The sequence below is a fragment of the Microcaecilia unicolor genome, chromosome 1 (genome assembly GCF_901765095.1).
Source record: "Microcaecilia unicolor chromosome 1, aMicUni1.1, whole genome shotgun sequence".
NCBI lineage: Eukaryota > Metazoa > Chordata > Amphibia > Gymnophiona > Siphonopidae > Microcaecilia > Microcaecilia unicolor.
The window spans coordinates 175,102,217-175,127,279 of NC_044031.1; the positions used below are offsets into that span (position 1 = coordinate 175,102,217).

Sequence of the window (25,063 nt, forward strand, 5' to 3'; positions counted from 1 at the left end):
AGGGGAGAACAGGGCAGAGGGGAGAGAGAAAAGATCGCTGGACAGGGGGGAGAGAAAAGATCGCTGGACAGGAGAGGAGGGCAGAGCAGGGGGAAGAGAGAAGAGATCGCTGAACATGGATGGATGAATGGAGGGGGAAGGGGAGAGAGGAAATTTATTGGATATGGGTGGATGGAGGAGAGGGCAGGGGAGAATGGAGAGTTCCTGGACATGGAATGGATGGAGGAGAGGGAAGTCAGGAAGGAGATGCACATGGATGGAGGGGAGGGGAGTGAAGAGAAATGCTGGATATGGGTGGAGGGGAAATTGCTGAATCTAAGGGCTGGACTGGAACACTTTTAGGGCAGATGCTGAAACTGGAGGAAGGATAGGGACAGGGCTACAGATGGTAGACAGGACGCATAAGGACACAGGAGGATGGTGGACACGGTGAGAGAAAAAATATCAAATGGAAAGAAGACTGATATTTTTCATGTAAGTTTCAATTTTTCTAGTATTGCTGCATGCTGAGTAACTGCTTGAGGTAACTTTCCAGTTCAGTATTTTGCCTTCATATTTTTTTTAATTTCTAGTTCCTTGGGTCATATCTGTTGACATGTGTTTTTCATGTGTGATCAAGGTGCAGTATTCTGCTAGTGTGTAGTATTTACAGCCCTTTTTGTTTTTCATTAGGTAGTGTAGTGGTGTTTTAGAGCCCAGTGTAATTATAGTGCTGCCTTTCCACGCATAAGGTTGTAGCTCGTCCTGTCCTTGGAATTAGTGCTGTTATGGTTTGGTAAGATTATGAGTGGGTATTTGCACAAGTTTGTGTATAGTGTTTTGTAGTGGAGACATTGTGTTTTGGCCTTACTGAGGTGGCACCAAAACATCAGAAAAGGTGTAGAGCCTAAATCATGACACACTACCTCTTGAAGGATCTACATATAGTGCAGGGGCCCGGCCCGGTGATGTACGGAGGGGAGCGGGTGGAGGGGAGGCCGAGATGGTTTGGAGGGCAATGCACTCCTCATTCTCCCCTCTGTCCCCCATGCGAGCATGCAAGGCATACCTTTGCTGGCAGGGATGCCGACTATCTTTCTCTTTTGATCTAGGCACAGGAAAAAAAAAGATTTTAAATGCTCCCAGATTTCAACCTAATTCATGTTTAATGTGGGAATATAAATCTCATAAATAACTTAAAATAAGTAAATAAATAGACAGACACTCTGGATGTTGAGAACTTGATTCTCATAATATGATATATGTTTAGTGTCTCTTTCCAGGAGAAAAAAAAATCTTTGCATGACTACAACATGTGCTACAGTGTCTCTATAACCAGCCCCTCCTCCAAATGACACACTAATTATGATTTATAACAATTTACTACTCTACCTATGAAAAGCTGGCATGTTTGAACATAAGTAAAATTAATGTTGTAAATAAACATGCTACCAACATTAAAGAACGACAACATGGATGCAGCAGCTCAAAGGACTGTTTGATTTGTTTGGGATGATGGCTGCGTGGGGTAGGGGAAAGAGAAACCTCTGAGGAATCTTGACTTACTATGTCTTCCTTGAGCTGCAGCCCTGCATTCACTGTTGCCGGCTTCCTTTCTTCTCCCGGGCCAGTACATCGGTGGCCTGAAGCAAGAACCTTGAGCTGCGATCCTCATGCTTGTGGCAGGCAAAACAAAAAACAGTATGAAACTGTGCACAGGGCAGTAGCCCTGCACGTGCTGCTGCCAGCTTCCTTCCTCCTCCCTCCCTTCAGGATCTAACTTCCTGTTTTGGAGAGGGAGGAGGAAGGGAGCCGGCAGCAGCACATGCAGGGCTACGACCCCGCGCACGGTTTCATGCTCTTTTTTGTTTTGCTGCGAACGAGGGTCGTCAGACTCAGACGTCCAGCCACAGGGCAGCTGGAGCTGAAGCTGCCAGGAAGGGACCTGAGCCACCCCAGCCCAAATTTTGGGAGCCAGTTTTTAACAACTGGCTCCCAAAATTCTTTAAAAAATAACAAAAGGCTCTGGCGAGCCGGTGCAAGCCGGCTCCAGCACAGCACTGGTCATAACCCACAAGTGTCTGGATTCATCTGCTGTTGATAAAGAAATTTAAAATTTTAACTCTAGCCCACAGAGCCATCTACAATGGTATCCCTATCTGACCTCTCACCATTCCCTACATTGTTATCTGCTATCTTCATTCTCTGAATGACCATTGGACAGGTCCTTCCTTCCTAGTCCCTCTCATGCAAGTTGGGAAATGATCAGAAAGTGCCTTTTTTTTTTTATAGAACCTTCCCCTTGGAACTCTGTCCTTTTGTGCTCAGAAGCAACCTACTGGAAGTTTACAGAAGCCTTAAAAACATTTTGGTACTGCTTTCAGATAGTCATCGGAGACCTATATAAGTGACTCAAGATCCTGCATAAATGCCCGTTTCCTATTTAAAGGCCCACAGACAAGAACTTCAGTCTTGGAGTCTGGCTGTGTGATCGTCTTGTTTGCTTTTGATTATGGAGATCCTTTCCTTATTTTATATCTGTAAAATGACTTATTGCAGCCAAATAAAAGTGAAAAATGATAAGTGAAACTTACCTGAACATACTGAGTCACTGGACTAACCATAGGTGGATACTGTAAGTAAGGTTCAGTGTTCTGACTGTTCCAGACATTGTGAAATTGTGGAGCAGGAGGATGAAATATTACAGGTCTAGGCTGCACATGATAAGCACCTGAAAAGAAAGCATAAATACACTATAACTTTACAAAGTTTTTGCACCTTAAAAGAATGTTACTGATCCTAGCAAATTTTTAGCTTTTTTATTTGGGACTTTGAATGTTTGAGTGAATACACAAAAGCAAAAAGCTGAAAAATTTTAGATTAAACTTGTAGAGTGTGCTATAGCGCTATAAAGTTTGGGAGGACAACTATTTTTAGCAGTCACTGTACAAAGGTAAAATTAGTTCTTACCTGATAATTTTCTTTCCATTAGTCCCAACAGATCAATCCAGAGACTTGTGGGTTATGTCCCTCTACCAGCAGGCGGAGTAGAGAGAACTTCAGAGGTTTACTATATGTGGTCATGTGCACTCACCTTAACTTTAGTATTGTCGATACCAAAGCAGTGGAAGAAGGAAGAAGTCCTCTCCTGCCTGCATAAAGCCCATGTAAGCTCCTCAAACGCTCCTGTGGGAGGGTAACAAAGTTTCCTTTATGTTTTGATTTTTTCTTTTTTTGTAGCCAAAAATCAAATGAAAGAATCTGATGAAACTGAGGCAACTAGAAGAAAACACTCAACCCAGAACAATAAAGGGTGTGCCTCTGGATTGATCTGTTGGGAAAATTATCAGGTAAGAACTAATCTTACCTTCCATAGCGTCCCACAGATCAATCCAGAGACTTGTGGGATGTACCAAAGCAGTCCTCAAGTGGGGCGGGGTAGTACAACCTCAGCAGACTGGAGCAATAATCCACAGGCCGCGGTTACATGCGCTGCCACGTCAAATCTGGAATGCCTAGCACTGCCACGCCAAGCCTGCAAAGCCTGGCAAGAGAAAGACAGCGGACCAAGTGGCCGAACTACAAAGGGCAGCCACGAAAGCCAGACAGGACACGGAAAAGGAAGTCAACTGCGCTCTGGAAGAAAGCGCTGCCACCCACAACAGGAGAGACTGTCCTATACAGAGGCCAGCTGAAGAAATTGCCTCACTCAGCCAACAGCCACTGCAGCACTTGAAGCCAGATTCCCTTTCTTGAGACCAACCAGACGACAACATGAGGGTATGCCGGGAGGCATTTCTGCTCAGCAGGTCAAGAATCTGATGGTCCTACTGCAGTGTGGGTGTTTCTTAAGGAGTCGCCACCTTCCTATAAACCTAAGGCTCTCCAGGTTCTGAATATGTCTGCTTCTGATCCTGCCACCACTACATCTGCTAATCTTAAAATGGTGAGCACTAGAAGACCGCTACAGTCTTTAGCAGTGCATAAGGCTATGTAGGAAGTCACTTCTGCTCAGTGGGTCATCCCAGGCACTGCCCCACTATGCAGAGACATAGCTAGGTGGGGTGCAAAGGGAGCAGCTGCTCCCCTAAAAGGATTTTGAATAAAATGGCACTTATGTGAAACAGCTCTTCAGCTTCACACTGACGCCTATTCTACTACTACTATTTAGCATTTCTATAGCGCTACAAGGCATACGCAGCGCTGCACAAACATAGAAGAAAGACAGTCCCTGCTCAAAGAGCTTACAATCTAATAGACAAAAAATAAAGTAAGCAAATCAAATCAATTAATGTGAACGGGAAGGAAGAGAGGAGGGTAGGTGGAGGCGAGTGGTTACAAGTGGTTATGAGTCAAAAGCAATGTTAAAGAGGTGGGCTTTCAGTCTAGATTTAAAGGTGGCCAAGGATGGGGCAAGACGTAGGGGCTCAGGAAGTTTATTCCAGGCATAGGGTGCAGCGAGACAGAAGGCGCGAAGTCTGGAGTTGGCAGTAGTGGAGAAGGGAACAGATAAGAAGGATTTATCCATGGAGCGGAGTGCACGGGAAGGGGTGTAGGGAAGGACGAATGTGGAGAGATACTGGGGAGCAGCAGAGTGAATACATTTATAGGTTAGTAGAAGAAGTTTGAACAGGATGCGAAAACAGATAGGCTGCCCAGGACGATAGCCCTGGTGTCGTAAGGTAAGGGCGAGCCTGACCCAAACGAAAAAAAACTTGTAGACATGTCCTCAGGAAGACGCAGAGTCTATAAGTCACCCAGGTCTTCCACCAACTTCACGGAGTCCTCAAACAATAGTTGCCCTGAAAAGTGAGCTGAACCAGCCATCATTAGAAGCTGCATTCACCACCCAGCAGCGCAACCACATCAAATGGCAGGCTGTGACACCCAAAACAAATCATAAAAGAAAACTGGCAAATAAGCCTGCCTCGACTACATCTGGCAAGTGAGAAGGCAGTTAACTGTCTGCCTTCTGGAAGGGATCTGAAATCTGTTGACGCCAGCAACGGCACAGCCTAGCAGCCTACAAGAAGCAGATAGCCACCTTCAGGGAGACAGAACTGAAATATCAGCAGAAAGCTGTGCTGAAATCACCCATTGAGACTAAGTTGGCTTGAAGGGAACCACAGAGATGGGGACCAAAGCAGAGAAGGAACCCCTGAAGTGGTCTGATACGACTTAGGCCCATGGGGGAATGTCCAAAAAAAGAGAACCCCCCTACGAAGGACACCACCTTGTAAGTGGTGGAGGGGCTTCCATGTTTCAATGACTCAGAGGGCTATGCTGAAGGGTTACCCATATCAGACAGGCCTCTGAGGAGAAACCAGACAAAGAGTGTCCCAAACTGGAGGATCCAAGATGGCGTTGAGGGAGGATGTATGTTAGTTGAGTTCCCGTTATACACCAGAATACCTGAAGAAGTAGGCGCGCTCCCCAGAGAATGGGGAAGAAGAAAGGCAAAGCCGTGGTGTTGTCCTCCTCGAACACGGCTGGGGTTCCCACCACTTCTCAGTCTACTTTGGAGAGATTCAGGGTCATAACGTCGGGGATATCGGTTCCTGCTTTGGGGAACAGCAAGGCTCTATTGCCGAATCTCAGTGGAGAGGGAGTGACTTTGAGTCCCCCTGTTGGCATGACCTCTCCAAGACCCGGAAACAGTAACGCTTCGCTATGGAAGTCGACAGTGGAAACGCCCGAAGTGGGTTAGGATTTTCACACGATCCGAGGAGGTCCTGGCGCAGCATTGACTCCGAATAATAAACCAACTGGGGGATTGGAGAGTGAGCTCTTCCCCCCGAAGATATCTGGAGCAGTTTCTGTGGAGAAATTGGATCTGATGAAGCCAAACAATGTCACAATGGACGCACTATGGGAAGTGCTGCAGAGTGTGAATAACTCTTCTTCAGATGCCAAAAATTTTTTAGGAATAAATATGTGATTATATCAATACTTATCTAACAAAGTGGAAGTCCAAGATAAAAAAATAAAGACTGATTTTGGAAATGGTTTCTCTACGAAAATCAGTTAATCTGGTAATGAAGGACAATTATGTTTCTTGTAAAAAATTGGAACTTCTGGAGAACCAATTAAGGAAAAATAACTTGAGAAAGATAAATTTTCCTAAAATACCCTGTATATAGAGCTATATTATTAGTGACTTTTGCCTTTGATTTAGATAGGAACAATGTTTTGAAATTGTATTTCCGACATATGGCTGATATATTTATCTTTGAACCCAAAAAAACTATTTCCTGATATATCAAGAGAATCGCAGACTAGGAGGTGTGAACTCTTGGCTTTTAAGCCAAGAATCATTGCCCTAGGTGGGACCTTCCTAATGCGATTCCCTTGTAAGTGTTTTATTTCCTGATTACTTATTTGTTGAACCCAGGAAATTATAAGAGTATGTGGAGTTAAAAGAACAGATGAAGAACCCTCTGCAGCAACTTCCTTTAAGTTACCACTGTACCAGCTGCAATTACCGATTAACCTTCCTCCCTCAGAAAATATGAATTATAAGATTAACCATTACGTGTTTTTCTTATTTTCTTTTGAGATAGTTTTCCTGATCTTGGATCCCCCAATTGTGGATAATAATGTGGACTAACAAAGATGATATCATAACTTGAACCTATTCCCATATCCTGGACTTGGCAGAGAAAGTAAAACCTGACTTGGGTTGGCACCTGTTGCTGAAGAGCAAAAGAAAGAAAGAACTTCCCAAGCCTATATGGAACAGCACTCCTCGATAAGCCAAGATTTGTAAGGGAAACAACTGACTCTTGGTTACACTGATTACCAATCCTAAGGACTGAAGACGAGTAGGTATCTTGGATGAAGTTTGCAGAGTCTCTTGATAGGATAGAGAGAGCCGCAAATCAGCCAGCCACGAGATATGTCTGAACCTACAATCCATACTCAAGAAGGAAAGCTGCCACCATGACCTTGCAAAAATGTCCTCGGCAACATGGAAAGGCTGAATGAAATGGTCATAAAACGCTAAGATCCCTCTGCAGAAAGGAGCACTGGGAATATGAAAGTAAGTGTCCTTGAGGTCCAGGGAGGCTAGAAACTCTCCCCACCAGACAGTGAAAGCTACAAACCTGTAAGAAGGTATTCTCCGAGGACAGCAGGCTGATTGTTCTCACAAGTGGGTGACGTCCACGGCAGCCCTTCCGATCGGAGATCTTCCTAGCAACAACGTTTGCTAGCCTTCGCGTGTGCATGCACAGTGCACACGCACGACCGTCTTCCCGCCCGAATGCGAGCGTGTTCGCCACTCCAGTAAACAGCAAAGACAAGGGGAAAACACAACTCCAAAGGGGAGGTGGGCGGGTTGGTGAGAACAATCAGCCTGCTGTTCTCGGAGAATACCTTCTACAGGTATGTAGCTTTCGCTTTCTCCGAGGACAAGCAGGCTGCCTGTTCTCACGAGTGGGGTATCCCTAGCCCCCAGACTCACTCAAAACAACAAACATTGGTCAATTAGGCCTCGCAACGGCGAGGGCATAACTGAGATTGACCTAAACTTAACTGAGTGTGCAGCCTGGAACAGAATAAAAATGGGCCTAGGGGGGTCGAGTTGGATTCTAAACCCCAAACAGATTCTGCAGCACCGACTACCCGAACCGACTGTCGCATCGGGTATCCTGCTGAAGGCAGTAATGAGATGTGAATGTGTGGACAGAAGACCACGTCGCAGCTTTGCAAATCTCTTCAATAGTGGCAGACTTCAAGTGGGCCACTGACGCTACCATGGCTCTAACACTATGAGCCGTGACATGACCCTCAAGTCAGACCAGCCTGGGCGTAAGCGAAGGAAATGCAATCTGCTAGCCAATTAGATAAGGTGCGTTTCCCGACAGCCACTCCCCTTCTGTTGGGATCAAAAGAAACAAACATTTGGGCGGACTGTCTGTGGGGCTGTGTCCGCTCCAGATAGAAGGCCAATGCTTGCTTGCAGTCCAATGTGAGCAGCTGACGTTCAGCAGGGTGGGCATGAGGACGGGGAAAGAATGTTGGCAAGACAATTGACTGGTTCAGATGGAACTCAGACACCACCTTCGGCAAGAACTTAGGGTGAATGCAGAGGACTACTCTGTTATGATGAAATTTAGTATAAGGAGCATGAGCTACCAAGGCTTGAAGCTCACTAACTCTGCAAACTGAAGTGACTGCCACCAAGAAAATGACCTTCCAAGTCAAGTACTTCAGATGGCATGAATTCAGTGGCTCAAAAGGAGGTTTCATCAGCTGGGTGAGAACGACAGTGAGATCCCATGACACTGTAGGAGGTTTGATGGGGGGCTTCGACAAAAGCAAACCTCTCATGAAGCGAACAACTAAAGGCTGTCCCGAGATCGACTTACCTTCCACACGGTAATGGTATGCACTAATCGTACCAAGATGAACCCTTACGGCGTTGGTTTTAAGACCAGACTCGGACAAGTGCAGAAGGTATTCAAAGTAGGGTCTGTGTAACATAGTAGATGACGGCAGAAAAATACCTACACGGTCCATCCAGTCTGCCCAAGATAAACTTATATGTGTATACCTTACCTTGATTTGTACCTGTCTTTTTCAGGGCACAGACCGTATAAGTCTGCCCAGCAGTATTCCCCGCCTTCCAACCACCAGGCCCATCTCCCATCACCGGCTCTGGCACAGACCGTATAAGTCTGCCCTCCACTATCCACACCTCCCAACCACCAACCCCTCTTCCCCCCCACCTGCTCTGCCACCCAATTTTAGCTAAGGTTCTGAGGATCCATTCCTTCTGCACAGGATTCCTTTATGCATATCCCACGCATGTTTGAATTCCGTTACCGTTTTCATCTCCACCACCTCCCGCGGGAGGGCATTCCAAGCATCCACCACCCTCTCCGTGAAAAAATACTTCCCGACATCTTTCCTGAGTCTGCCCCCCCTTCAATCTCATTTCATGTCCTCTCGTTTTACCACCTTCCCATCTCCGGAAAAGATTCGTTTGCGGATTAATACCTTTCAAATATTTGAACGTCTGTATCATATCACCCCTGTTCCTCCTTTCCTCCAGGGTATACATGTTCAGGTCAGCAAGTCTCTCTTCATACGTCTTGGAACGCAAATCCCATACCTTTCTCGTAGCTTTTCTTTGCACCGCTTCCATTTTTTTTTAATATCCTTCGCAAGGTACGGCCTCCAAAACTGAACACAATACTCCAGGTGGGCCCTCACCAACGTCTTATACAGGGGCATTAAAACCTCCTTTTTTCTGCTGGTCACACCTCTCTCTATACATCCTAGCAGTCTTCTAGCTACGGCCACCGCCTTGTCGCACTGTTTCATTGCCTTCAGGTCCTCAGATACTATCACCCCAAGATCCCTCTCCCCGTCCGTGCCTATCAGACTCTCCCCGCCTAACACAAACGTCTCCCGTGGATTTCTATTCCCTAAGTGCATCACTTTGCATTTCTTCGTGTTGAATTTTAATTGCCAAACCTTAGACCATTCTTCTAGCGTCCTCAGATCCTTTTTCATGTTTTCCACTCCCTCCTGGGTGTCCACTCTATTACAGATCTTAGTATCATCCGCAAATAGGCAAACTTTACCTTCTAACCCTTCGGCAATGTCACTCACAAATATATTGAACAGAATCGGTCCCAGCACCGATCCTTGAGGCACACCACTACTCACCTTTCCCTCCTCCGAGCAAATTCCATTCACCATCACCCTCTGGCATCTGTCCGTCAACCAGTTCCTAATCCAGTTCACCACTTCAGGTCCTATCTTCAGCCCCTCCAGTTTATTTAAGAGCCTCCTGTGGGGAACCGTGTCAAAAGCTTTTCTGAAATCTAAGTAGATTACGTCCATAGCTCGTCCCTGATTCAATTCTAATGTCACCCAATCAAAGAACTCAATGAGATTCGTTTGGCACGATTTACCTTTCGTAAAACCATGTTGTCTGGGATCTTGCAACTTATTGGCTCCCAGGAAATTCACTATCCTTTCCTTCAGCATCGCTTCCATTACTTTTCCAATAACCGAAGTGAGGCTTACCGGCCTATAGTTTCCAGCTTCTTCCCTATCACCACTTTTGTGAAGAGGGACCACATCCGCCGTTCTCCAATCCCTCGGAACCTCTCCCGTCTCCAAGGATTTATTAAACAAATCTTTAAGAGGACCCGCCAGAACCTCTCTGAGCTCCCTCAATATTCTGGGGTGGATCCCGTCTGGTCCCATGGCTTTGTCCACCTTTAGCTTTCCAAGTTGTTGATACACACTCTCTTCCGTGAACGGTGCTCTATCCACTCCATTCTCAGGTGTACTTTTGCCAGTCCCTCTCGGTCCTTCTCCAGGATTTTCTTCAGTGAAAACAGAACAAAAGTATCTATTTAGCAAATTGGATTTTTCTTCATCATTATCTACATAGCGTTTTGCTGTATCTTTCAGTCTCACAATTCCCTTTTTAGTCATTCTCCTTTCACTAATATAACTGAAGAAATTTTTGTCACCCCTTCTTACATTTCTAGCCATTTGTTCTTCCGCTTGCGCTTTTGCCAGTCGTATCTCTCTCTTGGCTTCTTTCAGTTTCATCCGGTATTCCTCCATGTGTTCCTTTTCTTGAGTTTTTCTGTATTTCAGGAACACCAACTCTTTAGCCTTTATTTTCTCAGCCACTTGCTTGGAGAACCATATCGGTTTCCTTTTTCTCTTGCTTTTATTTACTCTCCTTACATAACGGTCTGTGGCCCTATTTATTACTTCTTTCAGCCTGGACCACTGTTCTTCCACTTCTCGTACGTCCTCCCAGCCCATCAGCTCCTTCCTCAGGTATTCCCCCATTTTATTGGTCAGCTCGCTTGAAATCCAGGACTTTGAGTTTAGAGTGGCTGCCCTCCCCTTCAGCCGTCATATCAAACCAAACCGTTTGATGGTCACTGCTTCCCAGGTGTGCACCCACTCGGACATTTGACACACTATCCCCATTTGTGAGCACCAGATCCAACGTCGCTCCCTCCCTTGTGGGCTCCGTCACAATTTGTCTGAGCAGAGCACTTTGGAAAGCATCTACAATCTCTCTACTTCTTTCTGATTTCGCAGATGGAACCTTCCAATCTACATCCGGCAGATTAAAATCTCCCAACAACAGCACCTCTCTTTTCTTCCCCAACTTTTGAATATCAGCGATCAGATCTTTAGTTCCTTCAATTGTGTCGGGGGTCTGTAGACAACGCCCACGTGGACAGAGGTTCTATCCTCTCTTTTTAAGGTGATCCATATCGCTTCTTCCTTTCCCCAGTTCCCTGTCATTTCAGTCGCTGCGATATCATTTCTCACATACAGAGCTACTCCTCCACCTTTACGCCCCTCTCTATCCTTCCTAAAAAGATTATAGCCTGGTATGTTTACATCCCATTCATGGGAACCATTGAGCCATGTCTCTGTGACTGCAACTATGTCCAAGTCTGCGTCCAACATCAGGGCTTGAAGGTCATGAATTTTAATGCTTAGACTGTGAGCATTTGTGGTCATTGCTTTCCATCTACATTTCCTAGTATGTGTTTCGGTTTTAGTGATTTGGGGGTGTCTTTTCTCTTTGGGTACCTTCTCATCTTTTTGTTCCACCTTCCTTGCTTTTTCTGCCGCCTCTGTTTTATTTTTAGGAACATTACAGTGCTGTAGTGGAGCAAAAGAATTTTGTAGTGGCAACACTTGTGCGGGTGGATGCTTCTGTGTCACATGACGAAATCTGCCTGAGCCTACTGTGAACCATCTGTTCTTATGTGGTTTTATTCTTTGAGGCATTGGTGAGAAGTTATTCTGTGCAGTCCTAGAAGTTGCTTTAATTGCATCCAATTTTTGCATTACTTTACAGAGCTCTTGTTTTAAACTAGATAGCTTAAGACAGATAGGACAAGCTTTAAGTCTCCAGATGATTGGCCTTGAAACTAAAGCACCACAATTATTGCAGAGAATAAAAGTCATCCTGGTTGGTTAAAATAGGTATGAACAGGTGTACTATGTTGGAGTTAACAGCCTGCAAGACTGCCTGTGTACAATTGAGGAGTAAAGTTAATGAGGTTTGGTTTGTCTATAAAGGAGTGGAAAACCCTGGGGTGGGTGGGATTATAAGTCCCAATGTGTCAGCTAAGTGCTGTTAAGGGAATTCTCTAGCTGAATGGACCAAAATGGTACAGTCTGATCAAAGCTCCACCTGTGCAATGTAAATACAACAAAAGCTGATGGGGGAGGGGAGGGGCTCTATGGACACACACACTATGGAAGGAGAAAAGAAAGGATTTTAAAGCACTTTTTCTTAAATCCAGTTAGATTATAAACTATCAATATAAATAGCCAATAAGCAGTTTTAAAATCTGTTACATAGAATACAGGTATCAATTAGAAATAGCCACTAAACAGATTAGTTAGGAAACACAGATTATGAGATCTGAGCAGGTATAAAAGGGGTTGTTTTTTTTCCTGGTATAATAGAAATACAGTGATAGAGTAAGATTGCAAAGAGAGTTGCCCAACGCCACAACTGTAGGGTATGGGTAATCAGAAAATAATCTTATCTGAGCGCTCCCAAATCCTTCCAGCTTCTATGCAGACAAAAACCATGTGGAGAGAAGCTCCACCTGTGCAACAAAAGCTGATGGGGGAGGGGAGGGGCTCTATGGAGCGAGGATCTAGGGCCTTGCTGTCACACCAGACGGCAAACCTCCGCCAGAGAAAAAAAATTAACTCCGCTTAGTGAAATCTTTCCTGGAAGCAAGACACGGGAGACACCCTCAGATAGACCCAAAGAGGCAAAATCTAAGCCCTCAACATCCAAGCCGTGAGAGCCAGGGACTGGAGGCTGGGATGCAGAAGCACCCCCTCGTTCTGAGTAATGAGGGTCGGAAAACACTCCAATCTCCACGGTTCTTCGGAGGACAATTCCAGAAGAGGGAACCATATCGGACGTGGCCAAAAGGGAGCGATCAGGATCATGGTGCCTCGATCTTGCTTTAGTTTCAGCAAAGTCTTCCCCACAAAAGGTATGGGAGGATAAGCATACACGAGGCCTTCCCCCAATCCAGGAGAAAGGCATCAGACGCTAGCCTGCCGTAGGCCTGAAGTCTGGAACAGAACTGATGGACCTTGTGATTGACTTGAGTAGCAAAGAGATCTACCAAGGGGGTGCCCCACGCTTGAAAGATCTTGCGTACTACTAGAAAGGCATCAGACGCTAGCCTGCCGTGGGCCTGAATTCTGGAACAGAACTGATGGACCTTGTGATTGACTTGAGTAACAAAGAGATCTACCAAGGGGGTGCCCCACGCTTGAAAGATCTTGCGTACTACTCTCGAATTGAGAGACCCCTCGTGAGGTTGCGTTATCCTGCTCAACCTGTCGGCCAGACTGTTTACGCCTGCCAGATACGTGGTTTGAAGGAACATGCTGTTCCGGCGAGCCCAAAGCCACATCCTGATGGCCTCCTGACACAGGAGGCGAGATTGGTTGCCTCCCTGCTTGTTGATGTAATACATGGCAACCTGATTGTCTGTCTGAATTTGGATAATTTGCTGGGACAGCCGATCCCTGAAAGCCTTTAGAGCGTTCCAGACCACTCGCAACTCCAGGAGGTTGATCTGCAAACCTGTTTCCTGGAGGGACCAACTCCCTTGGGTGTGAAGCCCATCGACATGAGCTCCCCACCCCAGGAGAGAAGCATCCGTCGTCAGCACCTTTCGTGGCTGAGGAATTTGGAAAGGACGTCCCAGAGTCAAATTGGACCGAATTGTCCACCAATGCAGGAATTGGAGAAAACTTGTGGACAGCAGGACTACGTCCTCTAGGTCCCCAGCAGCTTGGTACCACTGGGAAGCTAGGGTCCATTGAGCTGATCTCATGTGAAGACGGGCCATGGGAGTCACATGTACTGTGGAGGCCATGTGGCCGAGCAATTTCAACATCTGCCAAGCTGTGATCTGCTGAGACGCCCGTACCCAAGAAACAAGAGACAGAAGTGTCGGCCCTCGCTTCCGGAAGGTAGGCACGAGCTGTCAGAGTCCAGCAGAGCTCCTATGAATTCTAGCTTCAGGACTGGAAGAAGGTGGGACTTTGGATAATTTATCACAAACCCTAGTAGCTCCAGGAGTCGAATAGTCATCTGCATGGACTGTAGAGCTCCTGCCTCAGAGGTGTTCTTCACCAGCCAATCGTCGAGATAAGGGAACACGTGCACTCCCAGTCTGCGTAGAGACACCGCTACGACAGCCAAGCATTTTGTAAACACCCTGGGCGCAGAGGCAAGACCAAAGGGTAGCACACAAAACTGAAAATGCCATGTTCCCAGGCGGAATCGAAGATACTGTCTGTGAGCTGGCAGTATCGGGATGTAAGCATCCTTTAAGTCCAGAGAGCATAGCCAATCGTTTACCTGAATCATGGGAAGAAGGGTGCCCAGGGAAAGCATCCTGAACTTTTCTCGGACCAGATTTCTGTTCAGGGCCCTGAGGTCTAGGATGGGACGCATCCCCCCTGTTTTCTTTTCTACAAGGAAGTACCTGGAATAGAATCCCAGCCCTTCCTGCCCTGGTGGCACGGGCTCGACCGCATTTGCGCTGAGAAAGGCGGAGAGTTCCTCGGCAAGTACCTGCTTGTGATGGAAGCTGAAGAATTGAGCTCCCGGTGGGCAATTTGGAGGTTTTGAAATCAAACTGAGGGCGTATCCCAGCCGAAATATTTGGAGAACCCACTGGTCGGAGGTTATGAGAGGCCACCTTTGGTGAAAAAATTTTAACCTCCCCCCGACCAGCAGATCGTCCGGCACAGACACTTTGATTTCGGCTATGCTCTGCTGGAGCCAGTCAAAAGCTCGTCCCTTGCTTTTGCTGGGGAGCTGCTGGGGCCTGTTGAGGCGCACGCTGTTGACGGGAACGAGCGTGCTGGGGTTTAGCCTGGGCAGCAGACTGTCGAGAGAGAAAATTGTACCTACGCTTAGTAGAATAGGGAACAGTCCTCCTTCCCCCATAAAAACGTCTACCTGATGAGGTAGATGCTGAAGGCAGCCAGTGAGAGAATTTGTCGAAAGCGGTGTCGACGTTTTCACCAAAAATATTATCCACCCGGGAAGGAGAGTCTGCAATCCACTGCTGGATCCTGTTTTCCAGGTCGGAGGCACGCAACCACGAGAGTCTGTGCATCACCACCACACCTTGAGCAGCGGCCCTGGACGCTACATCAAAAGTATCGTAAACACCCCTGGCCAGGAATTTACGACATGCCTTCAAGCTGCCTGACCACCCGCTGAAAAGGCTTGGCCTGCTCAGAAGGGAGCTTGTTCACCAAGTCCGCCAACTGCTGCACATTGTTCAGCTTATGAATGCTCGTGTAGAGCTGGTAGGACTGGATTTTGGAAATGAGCATTGCAGAATGGTAGGCCTTCCGCCCGAAAGAGTCCAAGGTTCTAGAGTCACAGCCCGGGGGCACCGAAGCGTACTCCCTAGAACTCTTGACCTTCTTAAGGGCCAGATCCACCACACCAGAGTCATGGGGCAACTGGGTCCTCATTAACTCTGGATCCCCCATGGATCCGATACTGGGATTCAATTTTCTTGGGAATGTGGGGATTAGTTAGCGGCTTCGTCCAGTTCGCCAGCAATGTCTTCTTGAGGACATGATGCATGGGTACAGTGGACGATTCCTTAGGTGGCGAAGGATAGTCCAAAAACTCAAACATTTCGGCTCTTGGCTCATCCTCCATGACCACAGGGAAGGGAATGGCCTTAGACATTTCCCGGACAAAGGCCGCGAAAGACAGACTCTCAGGAGGAGAAAGCTGCCTTTCAGGAGAGGGAGTGGGGTCAGAGGGAAGACCACAAGACTCCTCGTCAGAGAAATATCTCTGGTCCTCCTCTGCTTCTCACGAGGCCTCACCCTCGGTGTCGGACACCAGTTCGTGGACTACAGTCCGAAGCCGGGCCCGCCTCGAATCCGTGGAAACAAGGCCACGGTGGGTGCGTAGAGAAGACGACTCCCGCACCGGTGGCGATGAAGCTCCCTCCATCGACGTCGTCAGAGAGTCAGCCTGGGAGGCCGCCGATGCAGGCACCGCAAGCGGTATCGGGGCCGGCGATCTCACGATGGGCGAGGAGCCAGCCGTCGCCTCTCTCAACGGCACCGGCGGCGCAAGCACCCCCGGTGTTGGAGCGGAAGGACACAACAGCTCTTCCAGAATCCCTGGAAGGATGGCTCCGAGGCTCTCGTTCAGAGCGGCTATCGAGGAAGGCAAAGGGTCCGGTACAGGCGACGAGCTCAGAATCTGTTGGGGGCGCGCAGGTGGTACTGGACTGTCCATCAGAGTGCATCGACACCTCTTGTATGGAGGGCGAGCGATCCTCCCGGCGTCGACGCTTAGCTGGTGCCAAATCCCTAGGCGACCCAGAGCTCTCGGTACCTCGACGGGAAAGTGACTGGTGCCGGTGCTTCTTTGCCTTCGCTCGAAGCAGGTCACTGGTACCTTCCGGTACCGAAGAGGAGGATGTCGAATCCAAATGCCTCCTCGGGGCCGGGTCCGAAACAGGTCAATCCCGGGGGGCCTGTACCGCGGGAGTCCTCGAGACAGGCGGAGACCTGCTCGAAGTCTCACCGCTACCAGCAGGGGAATGGACAGTCCTCACCTGCGCTCCTGATGACTATGCACCCTCCGACGACATCAATACCGCCGATGACCTTGGTACCGCAGGCGTCAAGTACCGGACGAAGCTCCGAACAAGAGGCTCCACTGAGCGAATCTCACCGCCCGAGTCCTCTTCTTTAGCGAAAGGCAGAGGGTACAGGCCTGGGGACGTTGATCGGCTCCCAGACACTGAAGGCACTAAACGTGCCTATCAGTGAGCGAGATCGTCCGGCTGCACTGGGTGCACTTTTTGAAGCCGCTGGCAGGCTTCGAGGACATGGGCGGAAAAATCACGCCGGCGAAATCAAAATTCAAGATGGTGACAAAAAGAAGCACCAAACAAGGGAAAAACCCTTTCAGGCGTGGGGGTCATTGCCAATATATTGTTGGGGAGAATAGTTTTATATGTTTGTGGTCCCAAGATGGCTCTATGTTTTTCAGCTATTACCTGTATTTCTAAAAAGGAAAGACGAACTAAAACTGTTAAGGACCTTTCTTTGGAGAGGGAAAGAGCACGCCTCTCCCAACAAGTTTTACAAATACCAGTGGAATATGGAGGACTGGGCCTGATCAGCATGAAATACATAACAGTGGCCAGCGGGATGAGACATGTTAATGACTGATATCGGTCCAAATCAGACTATTCAAACACAAGAATGGAATTGCAACTTTTGGGAAACACGCATTTCAGCGCCCACTTCCATGCCGCTGGTGGGGAGATACCAAGCACAGAGGGTGCAGGATTACCATGGAAACAGAGAGAAACCTGAGAGGCCTGGACTAGCCTCAAAATGTAACATTTCTCACAGAAACATGGAGTCAACAGCCCTAAGCCTGACTACTAAACAAACTGTACTGCCATGCTCTGAGAAAGGGGAAGAGGGAAAAAGTGAAAAACCTAGAGTAGGATCCCTAATCCTGATCCCTTTCTCCCTTCCATTAATGATGTACACACACACCCTAAACCTCATTAAGGAGGATCCAGAAATATTCTTAGTGAAAATCACCAAGTGAAGCACAGGCATCTCTACCAGAAGACTTTCAGATAGTCAGTACTTTCCAAGCTGCAGCTTAAGGCTCTCGCTGCCACAGAACAGCTGCACGGGACTAATGGGTCTCCGACCTCGTCCCTGGAAAGCTGTGGGAGACTCAAAGCTGTAGAAAACCCGAGGACTCCCACAGGAGTCTGCAAACCTCCCCAGGCCTCCTTTCTTAGAAGCCCTTAAATAACCAATATGAAGAAACTGGGAGTGATCCACACCAGTACCCCTAGTCACATTTCTGAAAAGCTTACATATAAAACTGCCTGAATCGCATGCAGATCAGGCCCCAGGGGAGCACTGGGGCTTCAGCATTGCCATGTGGAGTGGCAAGAAAGATGGAGCCATCAAGCGCACACGCACACCCAAGAAAACAAGTGCCCTGCACCCACCAAAATGAGCTGGGAAGAAAAGAGCACACTGCTGCACGGAGTTGGGCTGTACAGTGGAACTCCAGCACGGGAAACTGCAGCAGCCCAGTGGCTCCCACACTGGGAGCCGCTTTTGCTCTGCCCACTGGCGCAGATAGAATAATGACAACTCACCATTTTGGGAATCGCTGTCACATGCCAAGTCGGTCCTCACACAATTCAGCCGGTACTGTAAACCGGCATGAGCTTGCCGTGCTGGACAAATCTCAGACAGATTTTTTTTTTTTTTTAAACAGTGCTCAAACAGCATTTATTTTTTTTATTTTTTCTTAAGGCAGGAGAGAACGCCAGAGCAAAAGAAACCTCAGCATCATTTTGAAGTCAGGAAAGTGAGAACCACAAACCCCAGTCAGGCAGAGAAGAGGTGTTGAAGGGGGAGGAAGGGAGGGACCTGGCAACAGCAGGTGTGCACCCAAGTCCCAGGACACCTCAGACCCCAGAAGCTCGACTAGACCCAGGGGACCAGGCCAGGAGCCAATCAATCTAGAGCTGCACAGATATGACCATCCACCTGTTAGATAGAGAGAATACTGAAGTTAAGGTGACTGTACATGACCACATATAGTAAACCTCTGAAGTTCTCTCTATCTCCGCCTGCTGGTAGAGGGACATAACCCACAAGACTCTGGCTTGATCTGTGGGACGCTATGGAAAACAGAGTTAGCAAAACCTTTAGTAGCAAAATCAGGACTGATCACCTTAACATGCAACCGATGGCTAACCACCCTCACACTCCCTACCCCAACAGAAACTTGTGTTTTTTCTACCCCTTCCCACCCCACTAGTGTTGCTTTGTACCCCTCCCTGACACTTTCTATTCACCAAAAACTCAAAATGATCCTTCCACCTTCAGGCAACAAAAGAGCACTTGGGGTTTGTGTGTTCAAAAACAAAAAATGGAATCTGAAACAGGCCAGCAGTACAACTTTTACACCTCATGCCAGGATTAGAGAGCAAGAGGGGAACTGAGCTGTGACCGTACTGTAATCTGATTTTCCTAGGAAAATCTAGGCATAAGGTGAAATTAGGTCTTACCTGCTAATTTTCTTTCCTCTAGACCCTCCAGACCGGTCAAGACGCTTGGGTTATGCACGCCTACCAGCAGAGGGAGACTGAGAACACTAAAACAAACCAGTATAAGCTAGCAGCCAACCCCCAAGCAGCCAGTAAATCCTTAAAGCAGAAAACAAATGAAACCAATAAACAATTACAACCCCGAAAGGTCAAAGAACCCTGTACTCAGAAACAAAAAACATGAAACACATGCTTCAACTGACCGAACGCCACAGCGCTACGGTCCCTCTCTGAAATGCAGAGGAAATATATGTATAGCAAGCCTTGAAATTTAGATACCTTTCAGCCATAGCAACATAGACCATAAGAACACCAGAACTCTGCCAATCATACTCACCACAAAGAAACATGTACACAGCGGGAGGGTTCTTGACCGGTCTGGAGGGTCTAGAGGTAAGAAAATTAGCAGGTAAGACCTAATTTCACCTTTCTCAGCGACCTTCCAGACCGGTCAAGACGCTTGGGAAGTACCAAAGCAGTACAACTCCTAAGGGCGGGAACCTTGCATCCCAGAAGTCAACACTGCCGCACCAAAACTGACATCCAGTCTATAATGTTTCACAAACGAATGCAACGAGGACCAGACCGCCGCCCTGCAAATATCTTGAGGCGGAACCAGACCACACTCCGCCCAGGAGGAAACTACTCCCCTGGTCGAATGCGCCTTCAGTTTGTCAGGCACTCTACGTCCCTTGATCAAATATGCCGAGGAAACCGCCTCCTTCAACCATCTGGAAATAGTTGCCTTAGAAGCTGCAGCTCCCTTCTTTGGACCGCCGTACAACACAACCTATCTGAAGACCGAAACTCCCGAGTCCTGGATAAATAAACCCTCAAGACTTGCCGAACATCCAGCTTGGCTAAACGGCACTGAGACGCATCTCCCAACTTATCTCCCAGCACTGGCAAAGAAATGTCCTGATTTACGTGGAAAGACGACACTACCTTGGGTTAAAACGATGGAACAGGCTTCAAAGAAACCTTTTCCTTTGAGAAAGCCAGGAAAGGCGCACAAGACAAAGCCTGCAACTCCGAAACTCACCGCGCCGAAGTAATAGCCACCAAAAACACCAACTTCAAAGTAAGATCTTTAAGAGTACTCGACCCCAAAGGCTCAAAGGGAGGCCCTACCAAGACTTCCAACACCAAGTTCAAATCCCACGGTGGTACAACCGGCCGCCGAGGATGAATCAGCTTTACAGCACGTAAAAACCAAACCACATCCGGGGAAGACGCCAAGGAGAGTCCCCGTATCCTTCCCCGAAAACAGGACAGAGCCGCAATCTGCACCTTCAAAGAGGAAAGAGCAAGACCTCTGTCTACACCATCCTATAAAAACTCTAACACCTCCAGAATGGAAGCGGTCCAAGGTGAACAAGAACGATCGTTACACCAACCTTCAAAGATCCGCTACACCCTAACAAAGGACGTGGAACGTTTACAGGACTGCAACATAGTATCAATCACCTTAGTTGAAAAACCTTTCTTAAGCCTGTCCCTTTCAAGAGCCAGGCCGTAAGCAAGAACGGAGACGGGTCTGGCATCACGATCGGACCTTGCACCAACACCACAGACTCCGCCAGCGCGAGCGGCCCGCCTATCACCAGACGTACTAGATCGGCAAACCAAGGCCGACAAGGCCAAATTGGAGCCACAAGAATCACTGTCCCGGCGTACCGCTCTATTCTTTGAACTATCCGTCCTATCAAGGGCCAAGGAGGAAACACGTACAACAGCTGGTGAGGGGGCCACACGAGCACCAGAGCATCGATCCCCTCGGACCTCAGATCTCACCGCCGGCTGAAAAACCTGGGTACTTGAGCATTGTCTGACAAGGCCATGAGATCTATCAACGGCAGACCCCACTCCTTCACTAGGCAACGGAACAATGGACGATGTAGCGACCACTCTCCTGGATCCAACGTGTGCCTGCTCAGAAAATCCGCACTGATGGTGTCTACTCCGGCTACATGACTTGCCGAGAGACTCTGAAGATGAAGTTCTGCCCAACACATTAACTCCGCCGTCTCCTCCGACACCTCTCGACTCTTGGTACACCCCTGATTTACATATGCCACCGCCGTGGCATTGTCGGACAGTACTCGAACTGCCTTGCCTTCGAGATGATACTGAAGGGACTGCAGTGCCAACCTTATCGCCCGAGTTTCCAACCGATTTATGGACCACAAGGTCTCCTCCTCCGACCAGCGACCCTGAGCTACCTCTCCGAGACAAGGCGCCCCCCAACCTGCTAGACTGGCATCCGTCGTTAGCACCATCCACTCCGGAGGATCCAAGGGCATGCCTTTTTCCAGATTCGGTGTGTGAAGCCACCATCGCAGGCTGAGACGAACCGGATCCGGCAAGCGCAGTCTTTTCTCCAAGCTCTGAATCTGAGGAGACCACCGCTCCAACAGTGCCGCCTGTAGCCGCCTCATGTGAGCCCTGGCCCAGGGCACTACTTCTATCGATGCCGCCATGAGTCCCAAAATCTGAAGGTAAGAGTGAGCAGACGGGAACCGTTTGGCACAAAACTGGCGAATCAATAACCCCATCTTGGCAATTCGAATGGTCAGTAAAAACACCCGGCCCTTCGTCGTATCGAAGCGAACCCCCAGATATTCCAGGGACTGAGTCGGTTCCAGGTGACTTGACGAAGTTCACCACCCAGCCAAGCGACTCCAAGAAAGCTACCACCTTCGCTGTCGCATCCACACTCTCCTGAAGGGACTTGGCGCGAATGAGCCAATTGTCGAGATACGGGTGTACCAACACTCCTTGTTTACTCAAAGCCGCTGCCACGACCGCCATAACCTTGGAAAAGGTGCGAGGCGCCGTAGCCAGACCGAACGGCAGCGCACAGAATTGAAAATGCTGTCCCAGAACCGCAAAACGGAGAAACCGATGATGCGCCGCCCGAATGGGAATATGAAGATAGGCTTCTGACAGATCCAAAGATGTGAGAAACTCCCCCTTCTGCACCGCTACTATGACCGAGCGCAACGTTTCCATGCGAAAGGAGGGAACTTTCAAAGCCTCGTCGACCCTTTTGAGATCTAGAATAGGCCGAGAGGAACCTTCCTTTTTGGGGACCACAAAATAAATCGAATAACAATCTGTCCTCCTTTCTGAGACCGGCACGGGAACGACCGCCCCCAGATCTATCAGCCGACGAAGCGTCTGCCGAATCGCCCTGGCCTTGAACCGAGAGCGGCACGGAGAGGCGAGGAAAAAATCTGGAAGGAAAGTCTCGAATTCTAGCGCGTACCTGTCTCGCACCACCTCGAGTACCCACTGATCTGACGTGATATGGGTCCACCTCTGATAGAATTGACTCAAACGAGCCCCTACCCTTACCAGAGGCTGGACCCGCACACCTTCATTGTGAAGCACGCCCGGAGGACAGACCTCCCCCCGGCGTGTCTCGGCCTCCTCGCCGACCTCCACAAAAGGGCTGAGTATGCTGAAAAAAAAATCGAACCAACTTATCCAACTCTTCTCCGAACAGCAAGGTCCCCTTGAAGGAGAGAGAACATAACTTGGACTTAGACGTCGCATCCGCCGTCCAACCATGAAGCCAAAGAGCCCGACGAGCTCCAACCGCCAATGCCATATTCTTAGCAGAAGCTCTCAGCAGATCATAACTAGAATCTGCCAAAAAGGAAGAGCCCATCTCTAACTTGGCTAGCTCTTGCACCAAGGAAGCTCTTTCTAAGGCCGGGCTATCCGAAAGACTTTCAGCCCAACAGAAACACGCCCTAGCTACTAGGTCCCGCACAGAGCGGCCTGAAGTGACAATGCCGAGAGATCAAAATTGTGCCGAATGAAAGACTCTAATCTCCTATCCTGCGGATCTCAGAGCAGACCCCCCCCCCCCCCATCAACCGGAATAGCCGTAGCCTTGGTAACCGCGGTCACCACCGCATCCACTGTCGGCGACTTAAAGGAGTCCTTATCCCCTTGCGCAATAGGGTACAGTATCGCCATAGCTCTGCTCACCCTACAAGGAGAATCTGGGGAGGACCACTCCTGGACGTTCATATCTCTGAGATCCGAATTCATGGGAAAAGTACACGCTGCCCGCCGAATTCCCTTAACTAAAGGGTCAAGCTGCTTAGCGTCCGCTACCACCGGCTCAGGCGAATCAAACCTAAGCGTGGACACTACCTGCTCAAACAGCTCAGGAAGCTCATCCCTAGGGAAAATGCACACCACCGAGGGGTCTTCACCTGGCAAAGGCCCCTCCTCCTCAGAAACCTTGTGCCCTAGGAACTCATCCCCCAGCAGACTACCCTCGTCGTCTGAGGGAAGCACAGAAAACAAATCTGGCTCTTCAGACCAATCTAAACGCTGTCGCTTAGCAACCAGAGGCCCTGCTCCCTTCAGAGGCTCTAACTGATTAGGGCCTGACTACCAGGCCTGAAACATGGCCCAAATAAAATCTGGAGGAAACCCCATGGCCCCCGCACCTTCCGGAGGCCTGGAAGCAGTCTGCCCCGGACCTTCCAACAGCGGGCGAGCAGCCACCCCCGTGGCGCCCGAATCCAAGATGGCGGCGGTTCCCACCAAAATCAGAACCGCCGCTAAGGGCCTAGAGGACAAGTCAGAGCCGGGCAAACCTTTACCGCTACCTGAACCCTCCGCAGCTAGTACCGGAGGCGAAGAATCAGGCTGTTTAGGCTCCCCACAGAACCTGCATTGAGCTCCTGGCGCATCTATCCCCCTTTGCGCACAAGAACGACAGCGCGACGGCTTTCCCGCCATCGCAAATTTAAAGCGGTACACCCTAACATCCCAGCTCTCTCAAAGTTGCTCAAAATCCCCAGGCCTCTCTGTCAGCTTCCCTAACAACACAGTCAAGCACTGCCAAGCAGCCACACTCTGTTTCTTTTTCTTTACACTCACAACAAAAGCCCAGTTGCTAAGAGCTGACAGGGACTAAGCACTCAAGGCTCCTGCCATAGCAGGAGCCGAGGCAACAGGCAGAAAGTTCAGAAAGAGGATTTCAAAGCTACAAACTGCCAGAATTTATGGCTCTCAAGGTTCCTGTCACAACAGGAGCCGAGGCACATGGCTGCCTAACCAAAGGCCAGCCGGGGAATAAGCCACACACCAGCTAAATTCCACAGAGAAAAGTGAATCCCACTGGACCCGCTTTTCTTGAAGCACTCAACCAAAAATAATTCCAAGTACAGGGTATTAGTTAAGAAAACCTAATCCTACCAGACCAGACTGACTGCTCAGGCTGCATGTCTACCCTCTGCTGGAGACTGAGATTTACTGGCTGCTTGGGGGTTGGCTGCTAGCATATACTGGTTTAAGTTTTAGTGTTCAGTCTCCCTCTGCTGGTAGGCGTGCATAACCCAAGCGTCTTGACCGGTCTGGAGGGTCGCTGAGGAATTTTACATTTAACAATGCAGTTAGATTAATTTACTCGTAAGAACGACAGATCTCTCAATTTTATGTGGATCTTTACTGGCTTCCCACGGAGGCCAGGATTTTATTTAAAATTTTCCTGTTTTATGTTCTTCATAGGGACTGCCCTGAATATCTGCTGTACCATTCCATTTCCAAGCTCCCAAATAGAAGTGCATTAAATTGCTCTCCTTTTATGCCTCCCTCTGCTAAAGGTGTGGTTAAGGATCTGTAATATGCTTTTAGCTTACCAAGCCCCTAAAATATGGCGTTTATATGCAGCTTGTTTTCAACTCAATTCAGATTACATGCATTTTAGAAAGATGTTAAAGCAGCTCTAAGGACTTTCTATTTCTAATTAAATTCTTTTCTTACTGGTCCTTTTTAATTTAGTCAATATATTTTATGATGTAAAGATTAATCATTATTGTAAACTGTCATGCAATTGCCAGGGAATAGATGGGACAATCACCTCA

General features: G+C 48.4%; 1 protein-coding gene across 1 annotated transcript in view; it reads right to left on the bottom strand.

Moving 5' to 3' along the window:
* The window catches only part of DAZL (deleted in azoospermia like), a 312,957-nt gene that overhangs the window by 178,683 nt on the left and 109,211 nt on the right, over positions 1–25,063 (bottom strand). The window contains 1 exon segment of the mRNA XM_030202610.1: positions 2,574–2,710. Coding sequence (XP_030058470.1) covers positions 2,574–2,710 — 137 coding nt within the window.